Raw genomic sequence first — 18,387 nt, 5'->3', positions numbered from 1 at the left:
GCTTGCTGCAGCACAACAGAATATGTAAACATAATACAGACCAGGAGATAAAAGTTCAGTGTGTCTATACCCCATGGACCATATTTATATAAATATATTATATTTATATATATATTATACATATACACACACATATATATATATATATATATATACACATACACACAATAAATAAATAAATAAAATACAATAGGTTTTTATTTTTCAGAGTTTGGAGTTTGGTAGTAGTGCGTCCACTCCAGTTTAATTTCCATTTCGAATATTTTTAGAGGACCAGGAAACCAAGAACCAAGAGTTACTCCAGTTCCAGGGAGTGATTCTGCGTTGGATTTCAACGGTCGAGGTGAGGCGACGACCAGACAGAAATGGCGGCCAGAAACGGAGGGAGAAAGTGGCCAACGCTGACCAGTTGCCGTGGCAGTGCGCATGTGCAGGCCGGCCGTGCCGGCGGATGAGGAGCGAGCGGAGAGTGGAGACCGGAGACCTGGACACGGATACGGGTGGCGGGCGGAGATGGAGAGTGACAGAGAGAATGCTAGAGAGGGGGCCCGCTCAGAATTAAACGATGCTTGCCAAGCCGGGCAAAATAGCATGGCTTTTAGGTTGCCCGGTGGGACTGTAGGTCACCATTGGCACCTGGGCAACCGCTAGTTTTGAGCCCTGTCTATGACAACTACTCTCAAAGGATACCCAAGCATGAATGTAGCCTCAGGAAGGACACTAGTCAACTTGAGTGGAATTTCATACCCTGGAGATCAAAAAGGATGTGCCACAACCAAACAGTAACAATCAGTGCTCGTCTCTTGCAGGAAAGCATTTGGAGCAGTCCTGTTCAGTGCCTTGGCTGAAAGGTGACTTTTAACTCCAACTAATTCCAGGCTGCTTGCACTAAGCAAACATACAGTGTCCTCCATAATGTTTGGGACAAAGACCCATCATTTATTTATTTGCCTCTACTCCACAATGTGAGATTTGTAATAGAAAAAAAAAAATCACTTGTGGTTAAAGTGCACATTGTCAGATTTTAAATAAAGGTCATTTTTATACCTTTTGGTTTCACCATGTTGATTTCACAGCAGTGTTTATTCATAGTCCCCCCCATTTCAGGGCACCATAATGTTTGGGACACAGCAATGTCATGTAAATGAAAGTAGTCATATTTAGTATTTTGTTCCATATCCTTTACATGCAATGACTGCTTGAAGTCTGTGATTCATGGACCTCACCATTGCTGGGTGTCTTCTTTGGTGATGCTCTGCCAGGCCTGTATTGCAGCCATCTTTAGCTTATACTTGTTTGGGGGGCTAGTCCCCTTCAGTTTTCTCTTCAGCATATAAAATACATGCTCAATTGGGTTCCAATTGGGTGATTGACTTGGCCACTCTAGAATTGACCATTTTTTAGCTTGGAAAAACTCCTTTGTTGCTTTGGCAGTATATCTGGGATCATTGTTTTGCTGTAGAATGAACCGCCAGCCAATGAGTTGTGGCATTTGTTTGAACTTGAGCAGATAGGATGTGTCTATACACTTCAGAATTCATTATGCTACTACCATCAGCAGTTGTATCATCAATGAAGATAAGTGAGCCGGTACCTTCAGCAGCCATACATGCCCAGGCCATAACACCCCCACCACCGTGTTTCACAGATGAGGTGGTATGTTTTGGATCTTGGGCAGTTCCTTCTCTCCTCCATACTTTGCTCTTGCCATCACTCTGACATAAGTTAATCTTCATCTCATCTGTCCACAAGACCTTTTTCTAGAACTGTGGTTGCTCTTTTAAGTACTTCTTGAAAAAACTGTAACACGGCCATCCTATTTTTGCAGTGGTTTTCATCTTGCAGTGTAGCCTCTATTTCAGTTCATTAAGTCTTCTGCGGACAGTGGTCATTAACAAATCCACACCTGACTACTGAAGAGTGTTTCTGATTTGTCGGACAGGTGTTTGGGGATTTTTCTTTATTATAGAGTGTATTCTTCTGTTATCAGTTGTGGCGGTCTTCCTTGACCTGCGATTAGTAAGCTCACCAGAACTCTCTTTCTTCTTAATGATGTTCCAAACAGTTCGTTTTGGTAGGCCTAAGGTTTGGCTGATGTCTCGAACAGTTTTATTCTTGTTTCTCAGTCTCATTATGGCGTCATTAGGACAACTTTGGTCCTCATGTTGATAAATAGCAATAAAAGTTTCCAATGGTGATGGAAAGACTGGAGGAAAGACGAGGTGCTGAGAGTTCTCTTATATCTGCATGAAGAAGGCAATGAAACACACCTGAGCAATTACAAACACCAGTGAAGCCATGTGTCCCAAACATTATGGTGCCTGGAAATGGGGGGGGGGGGGAGAACTATGTATAAACTGCTGTAATTAATTTTTTTAAAATATTTTATTTTCATTAGAAGTACAGTAAATTACAGTAATACACATCACATATATCTTATTACATTTGTTGTACCACTTCGTTTTTCGAGCTTTAAAAAAAAGGTAGAAATAAAAGAAGTAAGGAAAGTGAGCAAGAATCGTGAAGATGCAGGAAAGTGTTGGGAGAAGAAAGCCCCTTGGGGAAGAAGTTAGAGAAGGAAGTAAAGAAAGACCCTAGAAAGAAAAGAAAAAAAAGGAAAAACAATCGCTCTATTATAACACAAAACTCCGCAAAAAAAGGATATGCCAACCGTGTTTTTTTTTTTTTTTAAATTTTATACCCCCCATTACCAGATCCTGGTACCATTTATATTTTAAATTACTATTGCACCTTATGCTTGTAATAGTTCCATAAATGTAGACCACGTCTTTTCGAAGTGGCCTGTTTTGCCTGCTAGGAGGAGTCTCATCTCTTCCAGGTGTAGTGTTTCGAACATGTTTGAAATCCACATTTTTATTGTTGGTATTGGAGCATTTTTCCATAATTTGAGTATGCTTTTTTCCCATTATTAGCCCGTAATTAAGTAAGTTCTTTTGAAACACGTTTAGTTCGGGGTTACCTTCCGATATTCCAAAAATGATCCATTCTGCTTTTGGTACAAGTTTTATTTTAATTAATTTTGTGAAGATTTCAAATATTTCGTTCCAGAATTTTTGGATTTTTATACAAAAAACAAAAGAGTGCACTATGGTAGCTTCTTGTGACTGACATTTATCACAAATGGGTGGGACATTGGGGAAATGTTTATTTATTTTAGTTTTTGAATAATATAGTCTATGTAATGTTTTATATTGGATTAGAGCATGTCATACGTTGATCGAGCATTTATGCACATATAGTAAGTCTTTATCCCAGCTCGCTTTTGAAATTTTTATAGCTAGTTCTTGTTCCCAGTCTCTTCTAATACCATCGGTTGTAGGTATTTCTATATTTAAAGTAATGTTGTATAAGTATGATATTAGATTTGCTGATTCAGCCTTTGTCTTCGTGGCTTCATCCAATAAGTCTGGGGGCATGTTATGATAGTCTTTTTTCAGATAGTCACAGATTTGAAGATATTTAAAATATTGATTATTTTTCAAATTATATTTCAGTTGTAATTGTTGAAATGATAATAATTTTCCTAATTCCGAGTGTCCGAGTATTTTGATTCCCATTCTTTCCCATTGTGTAAATGATTTATCTATAATTGAAGGTTAAAACGACGGGTTATTGACTATTGGCATTAAAATAGATAATTTCTTAATTTTAGATTCAGTTTCATTTGTTTCCAAGTTCTAATTGTGCTATGTATCATTGGATTTTTATTATAATTTTTGTTATTCAGATTCATTGGTGCGAGGAGAGTCGCTCCTGTATTACACGGGGAGCAGTTCTCTCTCTCCATTACAATCCAGTCCACCTGCTGGGCAGAATTGTCCAGCAGGTGAATCATATTTTTAATATTTACTGCCCAATTATAGTACATAAAGTTAGGGAGCGCTAGACCACCCATCTCTTTTGGTTTACTAAGGTGTGCTCTTTGTATTCTGTGGGATTTATAATCCCATATAAAATTTGTAATGTCCGAGTCTAGTTTTTTGAAAAACTTTTTTGGAAGATATTTAGGTATTGATTGAAATTAATATAGTATTTGTGGTAAAAAGATCATTTTTATAGAATTTATTCGACCTATTAAAGACATCGGGAGCGTTTTCCAGAATTTGATTAGGTTATTTAGTTTCTTAAGTAAAGAGCTATAATTGGCATTAAACATAGCGTGATAATTTCTAGTGATTTCAATTCCTAAATATTTAAATTTTTCTGTGACTATTTTAAAGGGGAATTTCAAGAGAGTCTTTCGGTTTTATCGACGTAATTTCACTTTTGTTCCAGTTTATTCTGTATCCTGAGAAAGATCCAAAGTCCTCAATTAGATTTAATATGTTTGGTATACTGATTTGGGGTTTTGTGATATACAGTAGTACATCGTCTGCGTATAAGGATATTTTGTTATTTGAGTATTTTGTATTATAACTGTAAATATCCGGGTGTGTTCTGATTTTTTCAGCTAAAGGTTCAATTACCAGAGCAAATAACAGTGGTGATAATGAACATCCTTGTCTATTGCCCCTTGATAATTGGAATTTCGTAGATAATATATTATTAGTTAATATTCTAGCCGTGGGTTTGTTATATAATAATTTTATCCATGCGATGAAGTTCTCTCCCATTTGAAATGAAAACTGCTGTAATTTCTACATGGTGAAACCAAAATGTATAAAAACGGCCTTTTAAAAAAATGTGCACTTTAACCACGTGATTTTTGTTCTATTACAAATGTCAAATTGTGGAGTACATAAGCAAATAAATAAATGATGGGTCTTTCTCCCAAACATTATGGAAGACACTGTATGACAGTGTAGATCACAGTGGGAAAAAAACCATATGATTAGAAAGCTTTTTATTTTGGAGGAGTGGTGGTGATTAAAGGTAGGAGGAATTGGTGCGTGTCTAACACCATGCCAGGTGGAATCCGTAATTTCATACACTCCCAACTGTCTAGCATCTATGATGTGGAATAATTTTAGATTTAGCATCACATCTCAGATTACTACTTGTATAGCACAAAACAGAAATTAGTCACAAATATTTTTTTTATGCCAATGATTATTTTTCTACTAATCAGAGCTGATATGTTCTGTTTAAATCAATTATTGAAGCAATTACATTATCCATTTTGTCAAATTGGAAAATTATGAATAGGCCAGAGAACAATTACAAATCAGGTCCATTTGAAAGAGCTGCTTTTGGAATGAGATCTGGCTTTGATAATTTAACAATCCAGCCTCTGCATGGGAAGTTCCGGTCTGGTGTTACTGAGATCCAGCCATTAATTTTCCAAATTGGATTACATGCAAATGCGTTCAGAAGCAATTGGTAATGAGTGTTCTGCACTGAATTATTGGGTCAGATGATATAATTGGGAGAAAGAGCATTGCAGCAAACAAATGGAGGAGAGCAGCATTGCAAAGCAGGAATAGGTCTCTCCACCCATAAGCATACGTTGCCATTCACAATCATAGCCCATGTCCCAGGCATCATTTCCCCTTTACCTGATCCCCAGGGACCTCAATTAAAAAATCCATCTACTTCCTCCTTAAATGCAACCACTGCTCTGTCCTCCACAACTCAGACAGAGAATTCCAAAAACAATGTTGATGGATGCCATTACAAGCCAAATGAATACCTGCCATTCAGGAAGAAAAAGAAAAAACAAATGTTACCCTAACATGTCTTGATAGGGGCATGACTTACCTTTAAGTGCTGGCAGTTTCTGCAACTCCCTGTTCTTTGCCAGGTTGAAGCGGGATGAACTCTGGCGTCTCTCTTTCTTTACAATCTGTGGTCCTCCAGAATACTTGATTTTGTTAAGTTGAGTTTGAGGAGGAGCACTGTTACTGGGCCTCTTGTTTGCAGTCGGCTGCTGTTGGGCCTATACCAAAATGCAAAAACATCCATGTCAAACTACACCAAAAAACGTTAAAAAAAAACTTCCACTCACTCCCAATCAGAACACTTCCAACTAGCATATGTCAAAGAATGCTTTACGAGCGCCGAGCAAGAGCAAGGCCACACGCAAACGTTAATAATGACACCTCATATTCCACTTGGGTAGCTTACAACCCAACTGTACGAACATAGAATTCTCCAATTTTAGTTAACCACGCACAACCCCCACAAATCCTCCCCAAACCTGCCAACCACCACCCTCCCCCACCCCCATCCAATTAAGCAAAGCAATTTTTTGCAGAGGACGTTTGAACCTCGAACTGCTAGTAGCGATGGACTTGTGTTTCAGTCATGTTGAAGCAACCTCACTGACCGCTACAAAGATTTCCCCATGATTTTCTCTACTTTATAAAGAGTTTTGTCTAACATTGATAACTGCAATGTGGTATGCATCAGCAAACAAATACAAATCCATCTGATTCACAAACATACTTAAGAAAAAATATTCACCCTCTTCACTGGACATGTGACACCAGAGTGGTGATCAACTCAACTATCCTCTGAAATAGCCCAGATATTTCAGTTCTGAGCACAATTAAACATGAACAAGAAATTATAAACTTGTCAGTACATATGTATCTTGTTAGCAATAAAAAGGGTGTCGTCTTCATTATAGATTTTTATTGCTTCCAACTCTAGGAACTACAGGCTTGAAGGGAAAGTAACTCACTTGTGAACCAAACATTGGAGTGAGATGCATTGACATGAAATTTTCTTCCAATTATGAAGAACATGCAGTGGAGGAATTACACATTTTGTGCTGCCGAGATCTGTTTTTTTTGTTTTTTTTTTTTTAAAATATTTTATTTTATTAGAAGTACAATCATATGGCCCCAAAGTGCCCAATATATATTTTCATAATACATTTTATGTACAGCTTCTTATTTTTTTTTTTGTTATATTAAAGAAAGATTAGAATAAGAAAAAGAAATTAGATAGTAAAGGATAGAAAAGCGTGAGATATAGTGTGTGAAGAAAAGGAAGAAAAACGAATGAGTGAAGAAAGTTAAGAAAAAAAAAGAATAAGACATTAAAACATTTTTTTTTAAAAGGGTAAGGAGATCATTGTTTATAATCTTGACCAACCCTCATCCAGTCCTGAAACGGTTAGTTTTTACAATTGTGTTGCACCATATGATTCCAAAAATCTCTGTTTTCATAGAGATAATTAATACATCAGTTATTATCCGTAGAACTATAAAACTGTGTGTGTGTGTGTGTGTGGGGGGGAGGGGGATAGTGGCCGAGGGGGATAGTGGTCGAGAGTGTGATAGGGAGTGTGAGTGCGAGTGTGTGCGTGAGAGACGCCACAGGCCGCCCCCTCACTGTCCCACTATGCCAGGGGTGTCAAACACGCGGCCCGCGAAGAGGTCCGATCCGGCCCGCGGGATGATTTCCCCGATGCTAGAGCGGGCTGCAGCTGTCCCTGGTGCCAGATCGGACTGCATTCACACGTGCGTGGCGCGATCCGGCGCCCATAAAGTCGCATTTTGCCCGTGGCCTAAAATTAGTTTAAATGATTTTGACACTCCTGCACTATGCCAATAATTTTGGTGTCATCTGCAACCTTACTAACCACCCCACCTATATTCTCATCCAAATCATTAATAAGTGCAACAAACAGTGAACCCAGAACCAATCCCTGTGGCACATCGTTGGACACAGGCCTCCAATCTGAAAGACAACTTTCCACTACCACCATCTACTTTCTTCCATGAAGCAAATTTTGTAACCAACTTGCTAACTCACCCTTCATCTGTGTTCTAACTATTCTGGGCGCACCAATCTCACGTGGCCTTGACATAATCATTGTTAAGGTCCAAGAAGAGATAATCTGTTGCCCTCTTCAATACTATTGGTCATCTCTTCAAAAAGCTCAATCCAATTGGCGAGATGTGACTGCCCATGCAAAATGCCACGTTGACTAACCAGTTCTTACCTTTCCCAATGTTAATAAATTCAAGACCTTCAGAATCCCTCCCAATAACTATTTCTCTACTGATATTGGACTTACCGGAAAATAATTTGCTGGCATATCCCCAAAAATAAGTTCTCCTCATCTCTCCGACGAGAGTTCAGCAACATCATCTCTCACTGCTTCCCTTTGCGATTCCTCCTTTCCTCCGACTACATTCTATCTTTGTCCAGTCCCCTCCCCAGACATCAGTCTGAAGAAACGTCACCCATTCCTTCTCTCCAGAGATGCTGCCTCACCCGCTGAGTTACTCCAGCATCTGCACTTCTTTCTTACACACAACATTAATCGTCGCTTGCAAAATTAGTTCAGAGTTATCTTAGGCAGTCAATAGCTGTCAATGCACATGATTGACTCAGTTCTTTAGCACTGTGCTGGTACCGCCTACTGGTTGCACAAGACTTGAGTTTATCACGTTAGCATTATGCTGCACAGGTGGCATTTATACAGGCAGTTATGTTTTTTGATTTGATGATGAAAGAGACCAAAAGACCAAAGAATATAATAGATGTGAAAAAAAATTGCAACTAGATTGGCAGTCTCTTCAGGTTTCGACCCAAAACATTACCTTGCTGCTGTGAGTTTAAAATTCCATGTGCCATCATTCCACCCAACTTTCCAACTGATCTATAACCTGCTGTAACCTCAGAAAAGCTCTCACTATCCATACCACTAATGTTCTTGTTTTCCACCAACTTGCTCATTATATATCTCCTATATTCACATTCAAATGTGTTCTCCAGAGCTGGTAGATCTTGCAGTGTAAATTAAACTAATCTTTGGTCACCCAAGTCCTCTCTTTGACGATCTGGTGTCAATTTTTGATTGTGCACTATTACAAACATTTGTTCCATCTTTCTCAGGTAAAACATCGCTTTGTGTAGAAATTGGACTCGTCAGCAGACAAGATTAGAACAAGCACTGATCTTAAGGAAAAAAACTTTGGCTATTTTTTCGATGAAGAATTTGGCAACAGCAAGAAGTTTGTTGATGCAATGCGAGTTGACAAAATAATTTGTGATCCCTAAACCTCCGACTATTGTAAAACAAATCAAAGATGAAGCAAACTGCAGATCCACGAGGAAATAAAATGCGGACCACATCCATGAACTGTTAATCGCTTCTATTTTGTTCATCTCAATGCCAACTTTTGTTCTCAAAGTACTTAGAACAACTACAGCTATCACCCAATTTATTGCACAATTTTAAAAAGATTAGCCGTATGTAATCATGTTTGTTCATAAGTAGGTGGTCGTTTTGTCATGTTAACGAATTGACATCCAAAGCTCTAATGACCACACAAAAGCATCTTGTTCCCATTTCCCCAGACAAATTGGAGAATTTAAATAATCAATGCATGATGAAAGAGGCAGAGGATTCTGTCAGTTATCACCCAACCCAACTGTGGAGAAAAACCAATTTATGCAAGACATACTACAATATATCAGGTGCGAAGACCTTCTATCACCATGACAGGAGTAAGAGGGTAGCCTATTGAAAAAAAAGTGAGTCGTCAGATGAGATCTGTTAGATGAAAGCAGGTCATGGGGCATCTCTGACGTTTGGGTTGGGACTTTTCAATTACTTTTGAACACCCTTTAAGCAGAGCACTGAATAGCACTGAAAGTTGAGAAAAATTCCCACAGAATGAAATGCAACAGGTTCATGAGCACTCGTTTGATCTTTCAAATCTGTCAGTTCTCGAAAAGAACAATGCAGTTTGTTGCATATTTTTGTCCTTTCCTTGTGGACGCAACATTTTCCTTTCAAGCGCTATTCATTTTGAAAGTCACCTTAAATCTGTGTCCTTCATTCTTTCACCAATGGGGAAACATACTCCTCCTCCACACAAATACCCTCATCAGAAAAAGCCCATATTTTCAAACGCTTCCCTGTAACACGTCTTTCATCTCCGAAGCTATTCCAATAAACCTTTTCTGTATCTTCTTGAGGTTCAGGAGACTGAGACAGGCTCAAATGCTATCAAAAAAACTTCCAGTCAAATTTTCACTAATTGCCTTTCTATTTTCCTTTTTGTTAAGAAAGGACATGGTCCCAATTGAAAACAAAACAGAATGATAATATATAGGTATAAGCAAGGTTTTGCCAATTATTAATGCACAATTTTAGATAGGGATATGGGTATGCAAGGAATAGAGGCATATGGATCATGCGCAGGTGGAGATTAGTTTAGCATCAAGTTTGGTACAGACATTGAGGGTAAAAGGGCCCATTTCTCTGCAATACTGCTCAATGTTCTACTTTGGTTGAAACTTGATTCAGGAAGAGTCGAGTTGGCAAAGCAGATGGCAAATTACATTAAATATTTCATGTAGAGAAGTGGAAAGGTGCAATCGAGCAATTAACAATGAATTTCATTTATTTTCTTCATGTTTTGCTCATCACGTAGCATGCCCATTTGTCTCCTCCAAATCATGTGACGCCAACAACAGGTTATAACAAATTTGTAGCGATTTAAAGATGGTAGTACGTCCAAATTGATCCCATCTTCATTCTCATGTAGTAAAGCCAAAGGCAATCTTTGGGCAGCCTTTTAACTTAGTGCAGACAAATGAAAATTCTTAGCCCCACACGGCAGAGATACCCAAATGCAAATCCAAAAATGTAATAAACCTTTTAGGGCCGCAGTGGCACAACTGTTAGTGTTGCTGCCTCACAGCACCAGAGACACAGGTTCAATCCTGATCGCAGGTGACTGTCTGTGTGGATTTTGCACATTCTCCCTGTGACCACGTGGGTTTTGTCCAGGTGCTCTGCTTTCCTCCCACATCCAAAAAGATGTGCAAGGTTGTCAGTTAATTAGCCCTTGTAAAAATGGCCCTAAATGTGTACAGTGGAATAACAGAAATAGTGTGAACGGCCGCTCAATGATCGGCGTGGACTCAGTGGGCAAAAAGGGCCTGTTCCTGTGCTGTATCTCTAAGCCAAGCTAAAATGTTTGAGGTCTAAGCAACCTGTGTCATGTTAGTGCTCATCAACTGTAGCTCTAAAGTCTGAAGAAGGGTCTCAATCCAATCCAAATCTACATAATTTTATGTAAAACTTTTACCGTTAGTACGGTCACAGGGAGAAGGTAAACATTCCGTACATCCAGCGTCAGGATCAGTTCACCACTTCTCCGCACAAGTGTTAATAGAAGCCTTTGCACTAAAGAGAGAATGGTGTCCAATTACTGCAAGAAGGTTGCATGGAAACAGGATTTTCTTCCCCACCTATACTGCTTAAATCCAAGACAGCTAGTTTCTTCCGCTTGTCAATTTCCAGTTTAATTTTTAAATGGTTGTCTGGTTCCCGATTAAAATTGGAGCTAGTGAAGACAGATACAATTACAACGTTTAAAACATTTGGACAGGTACTTGGATAGGAAAGGTATAGAGGAATTTGGGACTAATGCTTGAAAGTGGGATTAGCGTAGGCAGGCATCCTGGTCAGCATGGGCAAAGTGGGCCGAGAAAGCTAGTTTGTGTGAGACCATACCAGACTGCACAATAAGCATAGACACAAGGAAGAATCGCCACCTACTTATGCTCTCCAGAGATGTTGCCTGACCCACTGAAAACACCAGCACGGTCTCTTTTTTACCCTACGTATGCCTCACTACTGAAAAATGTCACTGCTGATCCAATCTTAGTCTTACACTTAAGGGCCTGTCCCACCAGGCGCTTTTGCCAGCGTCATATCAGTGTCGCCAAAAGATTTTGAACATTTCAAAATCCAGAAGCGACAAATAAATGGTTGCGACACTTGAAAAAATACCGCGCGTCATGCATCATCACGCCATGTCACACTGCGTATTTTTCGGTGACATGATAGGTCAGTCAATGAGGCTGGCAGTCGGCGAAAAAAATCGCCAAGTTGGACAGGCCCTCAAGCTGAACTCTCTCCAGATGTTTCAACTCGCTTGTAGTTTAAGTCCCTGCCTCAATTCTTCAACAACAATCTTCAGTTCTCGGGTAGAAAATGCTCATCTGAGAGAAGCTATTTCGATACAAAAGGGTTGGCCCGCCATTCTGAAATCAAGCCCTGCAGTTCACGATTGATGAATGAGGGAAAACATCCTCAACGTCCATCTCGTTGATCCCTCTCAGTTTCTTGTATTTTCAACAAAATTCTTCTGAATACCAAAGACTTCAAGGCCAAATAGCTCAAGGAATCCACATATTCTATAGGTAGAGCTCTAGGGGCTAGTGGAGTCAAGGGATATGGGGAGAAGGCAGGCACGGGTTATTGATAGGGGACAATCAGCCATGATCACAATGAATGGCGGTGCTGGCTCGAGGGGCCGAATGGCCTCTTCCTGCACCTATTTTCTATGTTTCTATTTCAATGGTTATGCAAGGAATATTGGGCTGACTACACTGTGGCTCAACAAAAGAGCAGCTACCACACAGCTGTCATGCTTTCAATCCCAACCTGCCGTGCAGTCCATGTGAAGTTTGTAGTGTCCCTGTGATCACATTCACCAGTATGCTCCAAATTCTTAGTGTGTGGGAAAGAAGTGCAGATGCTGGTTTAAATCAAAGGTAGACACAAAATGCTGGAGTAACTCAGCGGGACAGGCAGCATCTCTGCAGAGAAGGAATAGGTGGCGTTTCGGGTTGAGACCCGTCTTCAGTTTGAAAATTAAAGTACCACCAATTTGTAAAATTGTATAAAATAGTTATATTTTAAATAAATGTTAGTTATTTAAGTTATTTAGAATCTTGGAGTTTGAAGGGTTTCGATCCGAAACATCCCGCTGAGTTACTCCAGCATTTTGTGTCTGCTCCAAATATTTCCTACATCTTGAAGCCCTAAAGATTGGAAAGTTAACTGGCCTCTGTAAATAATCCCGTGTGAATGGCAGAATCTGGCGATGTGGGGGAGAAGGGTGTTGGTGTGAATATGAACAGGATAGATTACACAGAAAATCAGGGGGGTAAAGAAGATTACAAACAACTGGCAAACTGTGGAGCTAAATGTCCTCCTGAATATCATAATATTTTTTGATAAACTGACTTAAAAAATCTCACTGTAGGTAAAAGTACATTTTTTAATCTGTGCAACCTATTATCAGCATTCAAGAGAAAACTAGATCACTTGAAATGAACTGAAGGTACACAAAAAGGCTGGAGAAACTCAGTGGGTGCAGCAGCATCTATGGAGCGAAGGAAATAGGCAACGTTTCGGGCCGAAACCCTGGTTCAAGCAATGCAGTCCCACTTCTAGTTGAATTGATCAATGAAAAAGAAAGAGAACCAGGGTATTGTGAAGCTAATCATGATTCACTGTCTTTTCTCGGTGCAGTTTAAGAGAACATTTTGCCCCTCCCCACTCTGAAAGAAACACAGCACAATGATTGCATTATCAAACTTTTTGTAGGCAGTAACCTTGCTCCGTCTTTCAAATGACATTCAGGTGCAACTAGCTTCACTTCAGAGATTTTTTTTTAAACTTCAGTGTTTTGCCTGAAAGAAGTCAGAAATTAAAACTTTCACCATTCGATTGTGTTTATTTGCATGAATTCTGCAGGCAATGAGCTAAAGTCTAAGTACCATTCAAGAATAGAAACAGAGTACACCCTCGGGGTCTGTTTCACGCATTTCTCTATAAACTGGGACTGCCTGCAGAAAAATCTGCAAAGCCTTTACAATAGCAAAATATGGGCCAGCATTTGAAACGTACACATGAAGGTAATTTCAAAAGTACATAAGTGTGGACTGTCAAATATTTTTTCACGTGGATTTTTTGGACCAGTGTGTGTGGAGCATAGCCAAAAGACAAAGTTCAGCTCAAAAAGATTAGAACATGGAAAATATCTTATCAAAGGAGAACTAGCTATGTAATATTGCTGGTGAGTATAGCATGAATAATTCCCAGCCTGTCAGATTAGAATACTCCTATGAATAGCGGGAAGAAATGTTATTACATAAAACAAGAGAATGCTGATCCACAATCCCCCTCCCCCCCCCCCCCCTCCCCCCCCCCCCCCCCCCCCCCCCCCCCCCCCCCCCCCCCCCCCCCTCCCCCCCCCCCCCCCCCCCTCCCCCCCCCCCCCCCCCCCCCCCCCCCCCCCCCCCCCCCCCCCCCCCCCCCCCCTCCCCCTAACAACCTAGAGCCTTTTCCTCCTTTCTGGACAACCGTGATTGATACTTAAGAGCCCACCTCCCAGTATCTTCCCCTCCCATTCCCAATCTGACCTTTCTGTCCTGGGCCTACTCCATTGTCACAGTGAGGCCCAGCACAAATTGGAGGAACAGCACCTCATATTTCACTTGGGTAGTTTACACCCCAGCGGTATGAACATTGACTTCTCTAACTTCAAATAGCAGTCTTACTGTCTCCGACTACATTCTATCCTTGTCCCGCCCACTTCCCTGACATCTTCTCTCCAGAGATGCTGCCTGTGTTACTCCAGCATTTTGCGTCTACCTCCCAGTATCTTCCTTTGTCCCAAAGGTAACCAGTGCTCAAGATAAGATAGTGAATTGCCTTTGTATAAATTAACAACTTAGCCTGAGACAATAACTCTCTGGACAAATGGGAACATTACCAGCCACAACTTTGACAAAACACTTTAAGAATTTCATGGGATCACAAAACAAGTCTTGCAGCTAAATCTACAATCAAGAGTACACTTAAAATATCCAGTGAAACTACAACAAATCAAGCTTATAAAATGTAACTAAAATTTGCATTCCACAAGGAGAAAGATAATTTTAAAATTACTGGGTGCTTTTGAATGTGCAGGTCCATTCTTGGGGACAAGTCAAAGTCATGGACAATTTATCTGCTTTTGTGGCATGATCGTCAAGAATAGCCTTGTCAACATAGAAGTGTTTAGCATACAAACTTATCAAAATAATAAAGTTCAAGTTTACATTTATTGTCACTGGGTTGCCACACAGCCATACAAATAAAAAGACAACACACGATAGAATTTAACATGAACATCCACACACAGCGGAATCAACGTTTCGCACTGTGAGGGAAAGCAATAAAAGTTCAGTCATCTGCCTCAATGTTCACCTGTGGTCGGGGCCTATTGAGGCCTCCGCAGTCACCGCAAGGCAACCCGATGTTTAGGCCCTCTAGCCAAATGATGGAATTCCGGCGTCGGAAGAACACTCTCAGCGGCTTGGAGCTCCGAATCGGCCGCTTCCTACCAGAGGCCGTGGCTCCCGAAGTCCACAGGCCGAGCTGAGTGAAGATTCAACGCTGGCAAGAATCCCAGGCTCTGCTATGTCAGAGTTAGCACCGCCTGCGGTTGGAAACTCCGCAGACCACAGCTCCGCGGTGTCAAAGTCGCCAGTCCCAGCACTCTGGAGCTCCAACACGGCGACCCCGGTAGGGCATCGTCCACTCCGTGATGGTACTTCAGTGCTGCGTCGCTGTTGAAGCTGAAGCTCTGGCCGGTCTCGGGCAGGAAAGGCCGCGCAAATCCAGATGGTAGGCCACGAGGAGGGAGCGAAGATGCAGCTTGGAGGACTAGACGCATCCTCGACCAGGAATTCCCCTCCTCCAGGAAAATGAAGAGTGAATTGATAAGGACATTAAAAATCAAGCAATTTATAGACATTTGTGGATCTCAATGGACACCAAATATTGCTATCACGAGGAAAGCAATTGGGTCAGTTGAAAGTAACTGCCTTTGACATCAAGAGACATTTAGTGGAATATAGCATCAAAGAATCAATGGAAAGTTGTTCAACAAACAAGGTCAAATTGAGCCACGAGTTGCAATTACTCTTCCACAACAGCGAATGCCTGCGGTTGCTGAAGATTAAATCATCCTAGCTGTACAATATGTCACATGCAGAACCATTTTCAGCTGCTTTACAAGGATCTCCCCTCTCGCATGATTTGAATTAGGAATGCTTATTGATGACTGTGCAACTTTCAATTCTCTTTCCATTTCCACACGTGAAACACCCCGTCAGCACGTAGATCGACTGAAACATTTTGGGATGGGTTGTTAAATAGCAAATAAAATTGCTGCTACCCAAGCATCACCAATATAGTCAATGAAACTGGAGAGCAGCTCAATAGAGTACAATCAGCTGAATATCCATATCAAATACGATTGGATGACATAGTAGGTACAGAGGAACACTATCAGCTACAAATTTGCTTCAAAGTCAGGCATTATCCAGGGGTGGACTGCATTGACCTTTCATTCATTCGAGCTGGGTCTAAACACTGACTCCGTTTCCAGCAAAAGCCAAGACACCAATGCCTCTACTTCCTCAGGAGAGCAAGGAAATTGAACAGATTTCCAATAACTCTTACAAACCTCTATGTATGCACAGTAGCAAGCACACTGTTGGGTTGCATCACGGCTTGATTTGGGAACTCCTCTGCTCAAGATCACAAGAAACTGAGGTTGGGGATGTAGTCCAGTTCATCACACAGGCCAGACTCTCAACCATCGACTCCATCTGCAGTTCACTCTGCCTTGGGGACGCCGATAACAAACAAAGACCTTTGCCACCCTGGTCATTAATCTTTACCCTGCTCCCATCAAAAACTACAGCAGAACAAGTGGGCTGAGGAATGGCTAATGGCATTTAATGCAGATTAATGTGTAGTGTTGAATTTTGGGAAGTCAAATCAGGGCAGGATCTTCAGTGAATGGCAGGGCCATGGGGAGTATGGTCGAGCAGAGGTATTTTCAGATGTATCAGTTTACATAGTTCCCTGAACATGGCATCATAGGTAAATAGGGTGGTGAAGGCGGTTTTCGGTAATTGGCCTTCAGTAGTTATGGTATTGAGCATAGAAGTTGGAGTGCTATGATAAATTTGTACAACACGTTGATGAGGCTGCATTTGGAGTAGTGTGCTCAGTTTTAGTCACCCTGTTATAGGAAGGATGTCATCAAGCTGGAAACAGTGCAGAAGAAATTTGAGGATGCCGCCAGGACTTTAAAAGGCTGAGCAAAATATAGGGAGAGGTTAGGTAGGTTAGGACTATATTAATTGGAGCACAGGTAGCCAAGGGGTGATCTGATAAGAGATGTACAAAGTAATGAGGGGAAGGGGTAGTGTGACTGCATAGCATCTTTTACTCAGAGTTGGGGAAATCAAGAAACAGAGCACATCTGTTTAAAATGAGGGAAAATATTTAACAGGAACACGAGGGGCAACTTTTTAGGTATACGGAACGAGCTGCCAGAGGTGGTAGCTGATGCTGGCACAATATCACTTAAAACAGCCTGGACGTGTACATGGATATGAAAGGTTTAAATAAAGGGACATAAGCCAAACACAGGCAGTTGAGGCTAATGTAGATGGGGCATCTTTGTTGGAATGGACAAGTTAGGCAGAAGGGCCAGTTACCATGACATATGTCTCTATACATAAGGTTGAAAACATGTACCACCAGACATAGGAACTGCTGCTACCTCTGTTAACGGGCATTTTAACGATTCTTCCACAAACTAGGATACAGTCTCAATTCTCCACACTACCTCAAAGCAGACATTGGACCTTTTATCTGAAATTGTTATGCTACAACACAGATTCTGAACTTTGGTATAATAATATTAATAAACTTTATTACGGACTCAAGGTCCAGACAAGGGGCAACATTACATTAAAAATGCATTGCATATCAAATATCATAAATATATATAAAATCATGGTACAGGTGCACAACCTTTTATCCGGTGTTCCAGAAACCGAAAAGCTCCGAAAACCGGCCATTTTTTCCAGATGTCGTCTGCGCACCAAAGCTCGCGTTTGGCGCCAAACCTGACCCAAAACGACCCACGGTCAACCCAGGTCTGTACTACTGTAGCGGCTGCCTCCTCCCCGGAGACCGGGAGACGCTTAAACATCTGTAAATCATTGCTTAAATGTTAGTCAGTTAGTTTGGAGGGCTTTTATGTGAAGGGGGGTGAAGGGGTAAACTTTAATTCTTAGTCCCCTACCTGGTCAGAGAGGCGGGGAGCGGTCAATGCCTTACCGGGTCGCCGTGCAGTAAGCTCCGCAGCGCTGTGGCCGGTGGGGCAGCGGGTGGCGCCGGTTGTAGCTCCGACCCCGGCAACTCTACCCCTGGCTGCGAGGCGCTCCAAATCCAGCGCGGCCCGCGGCCGGACGCCCCAGCTCCGCGAATGTCGGGAGTCGGCGGCGTCGCAGCGCAATGCCTTACCGGGTCGCCGTGCGGCAAGCTCCGGAGCGCTGTGGCCGCCGACACACAAACATCGCGGAGCGTCGCTGGATTTGGAGCCGCGCAGCCAGGGGTAAAGTTGCCGGGGTCGGAGCTACAACCGGCGCCGCCCGCGGCCGGACGGAGCCCCCAGCTCCGCGGCTCCAAATCCAGCGACGCTCCGCGAATGTTGGAAGAAGGCGGCCACAGCGCTCCGGAGCTTGCCGCACGCCGACCCGGTAAGGCATTGCCCGCTCCCCGCTGGTGCGGAGCTGGGACGTCCGGCCGCG

At 41.7% G+C, this 18,387-nt stretch overlaps 1 protein-coding gene across 1 annotated transcript in view; it reads right to left on the bottom strand.

Annotated features, from left to right (window-relative positions):
* The window catches only part of ppp2r5d (protein phosphatase 2, regulatory subunit B', delta), a 76,163-nt gene that overhangs the window by 45,932 nt on the left and 11,844 nt on the right, over positions 1 to 18,387 (bottom strand). The window contains exon 3 of the mRNA XM_055636252.1: positions 5,719 to 5,896. Coding sequence (XP_055492227.1) covers positions 5,719 to 5,896 — 178 coding nt within the window. The remainder of the gene's footprint in view (positions 1 to 5,718; positions 5,897 to 18,387) is intronic.

This window comes from Leucoraja erinacea, chromosome 5 (assembly GCF_028641065.1).
Source record: "Leucoraja erinacea ecotype New England chromosome 5, Leri_hhj_1, whole genome shotgun sequence".
NCBI lineage: Eukaryota > Metazoa > Chordata > Chondrichthyes > Rajiformes > Rajidae > Leucoraja > Leucoraja erinaceus.
The sequence above is the reverse complement of the archived record's forward strand: the minus strand, read 5'-3'. Positions and strand labels throughout refer to the sequence as shown.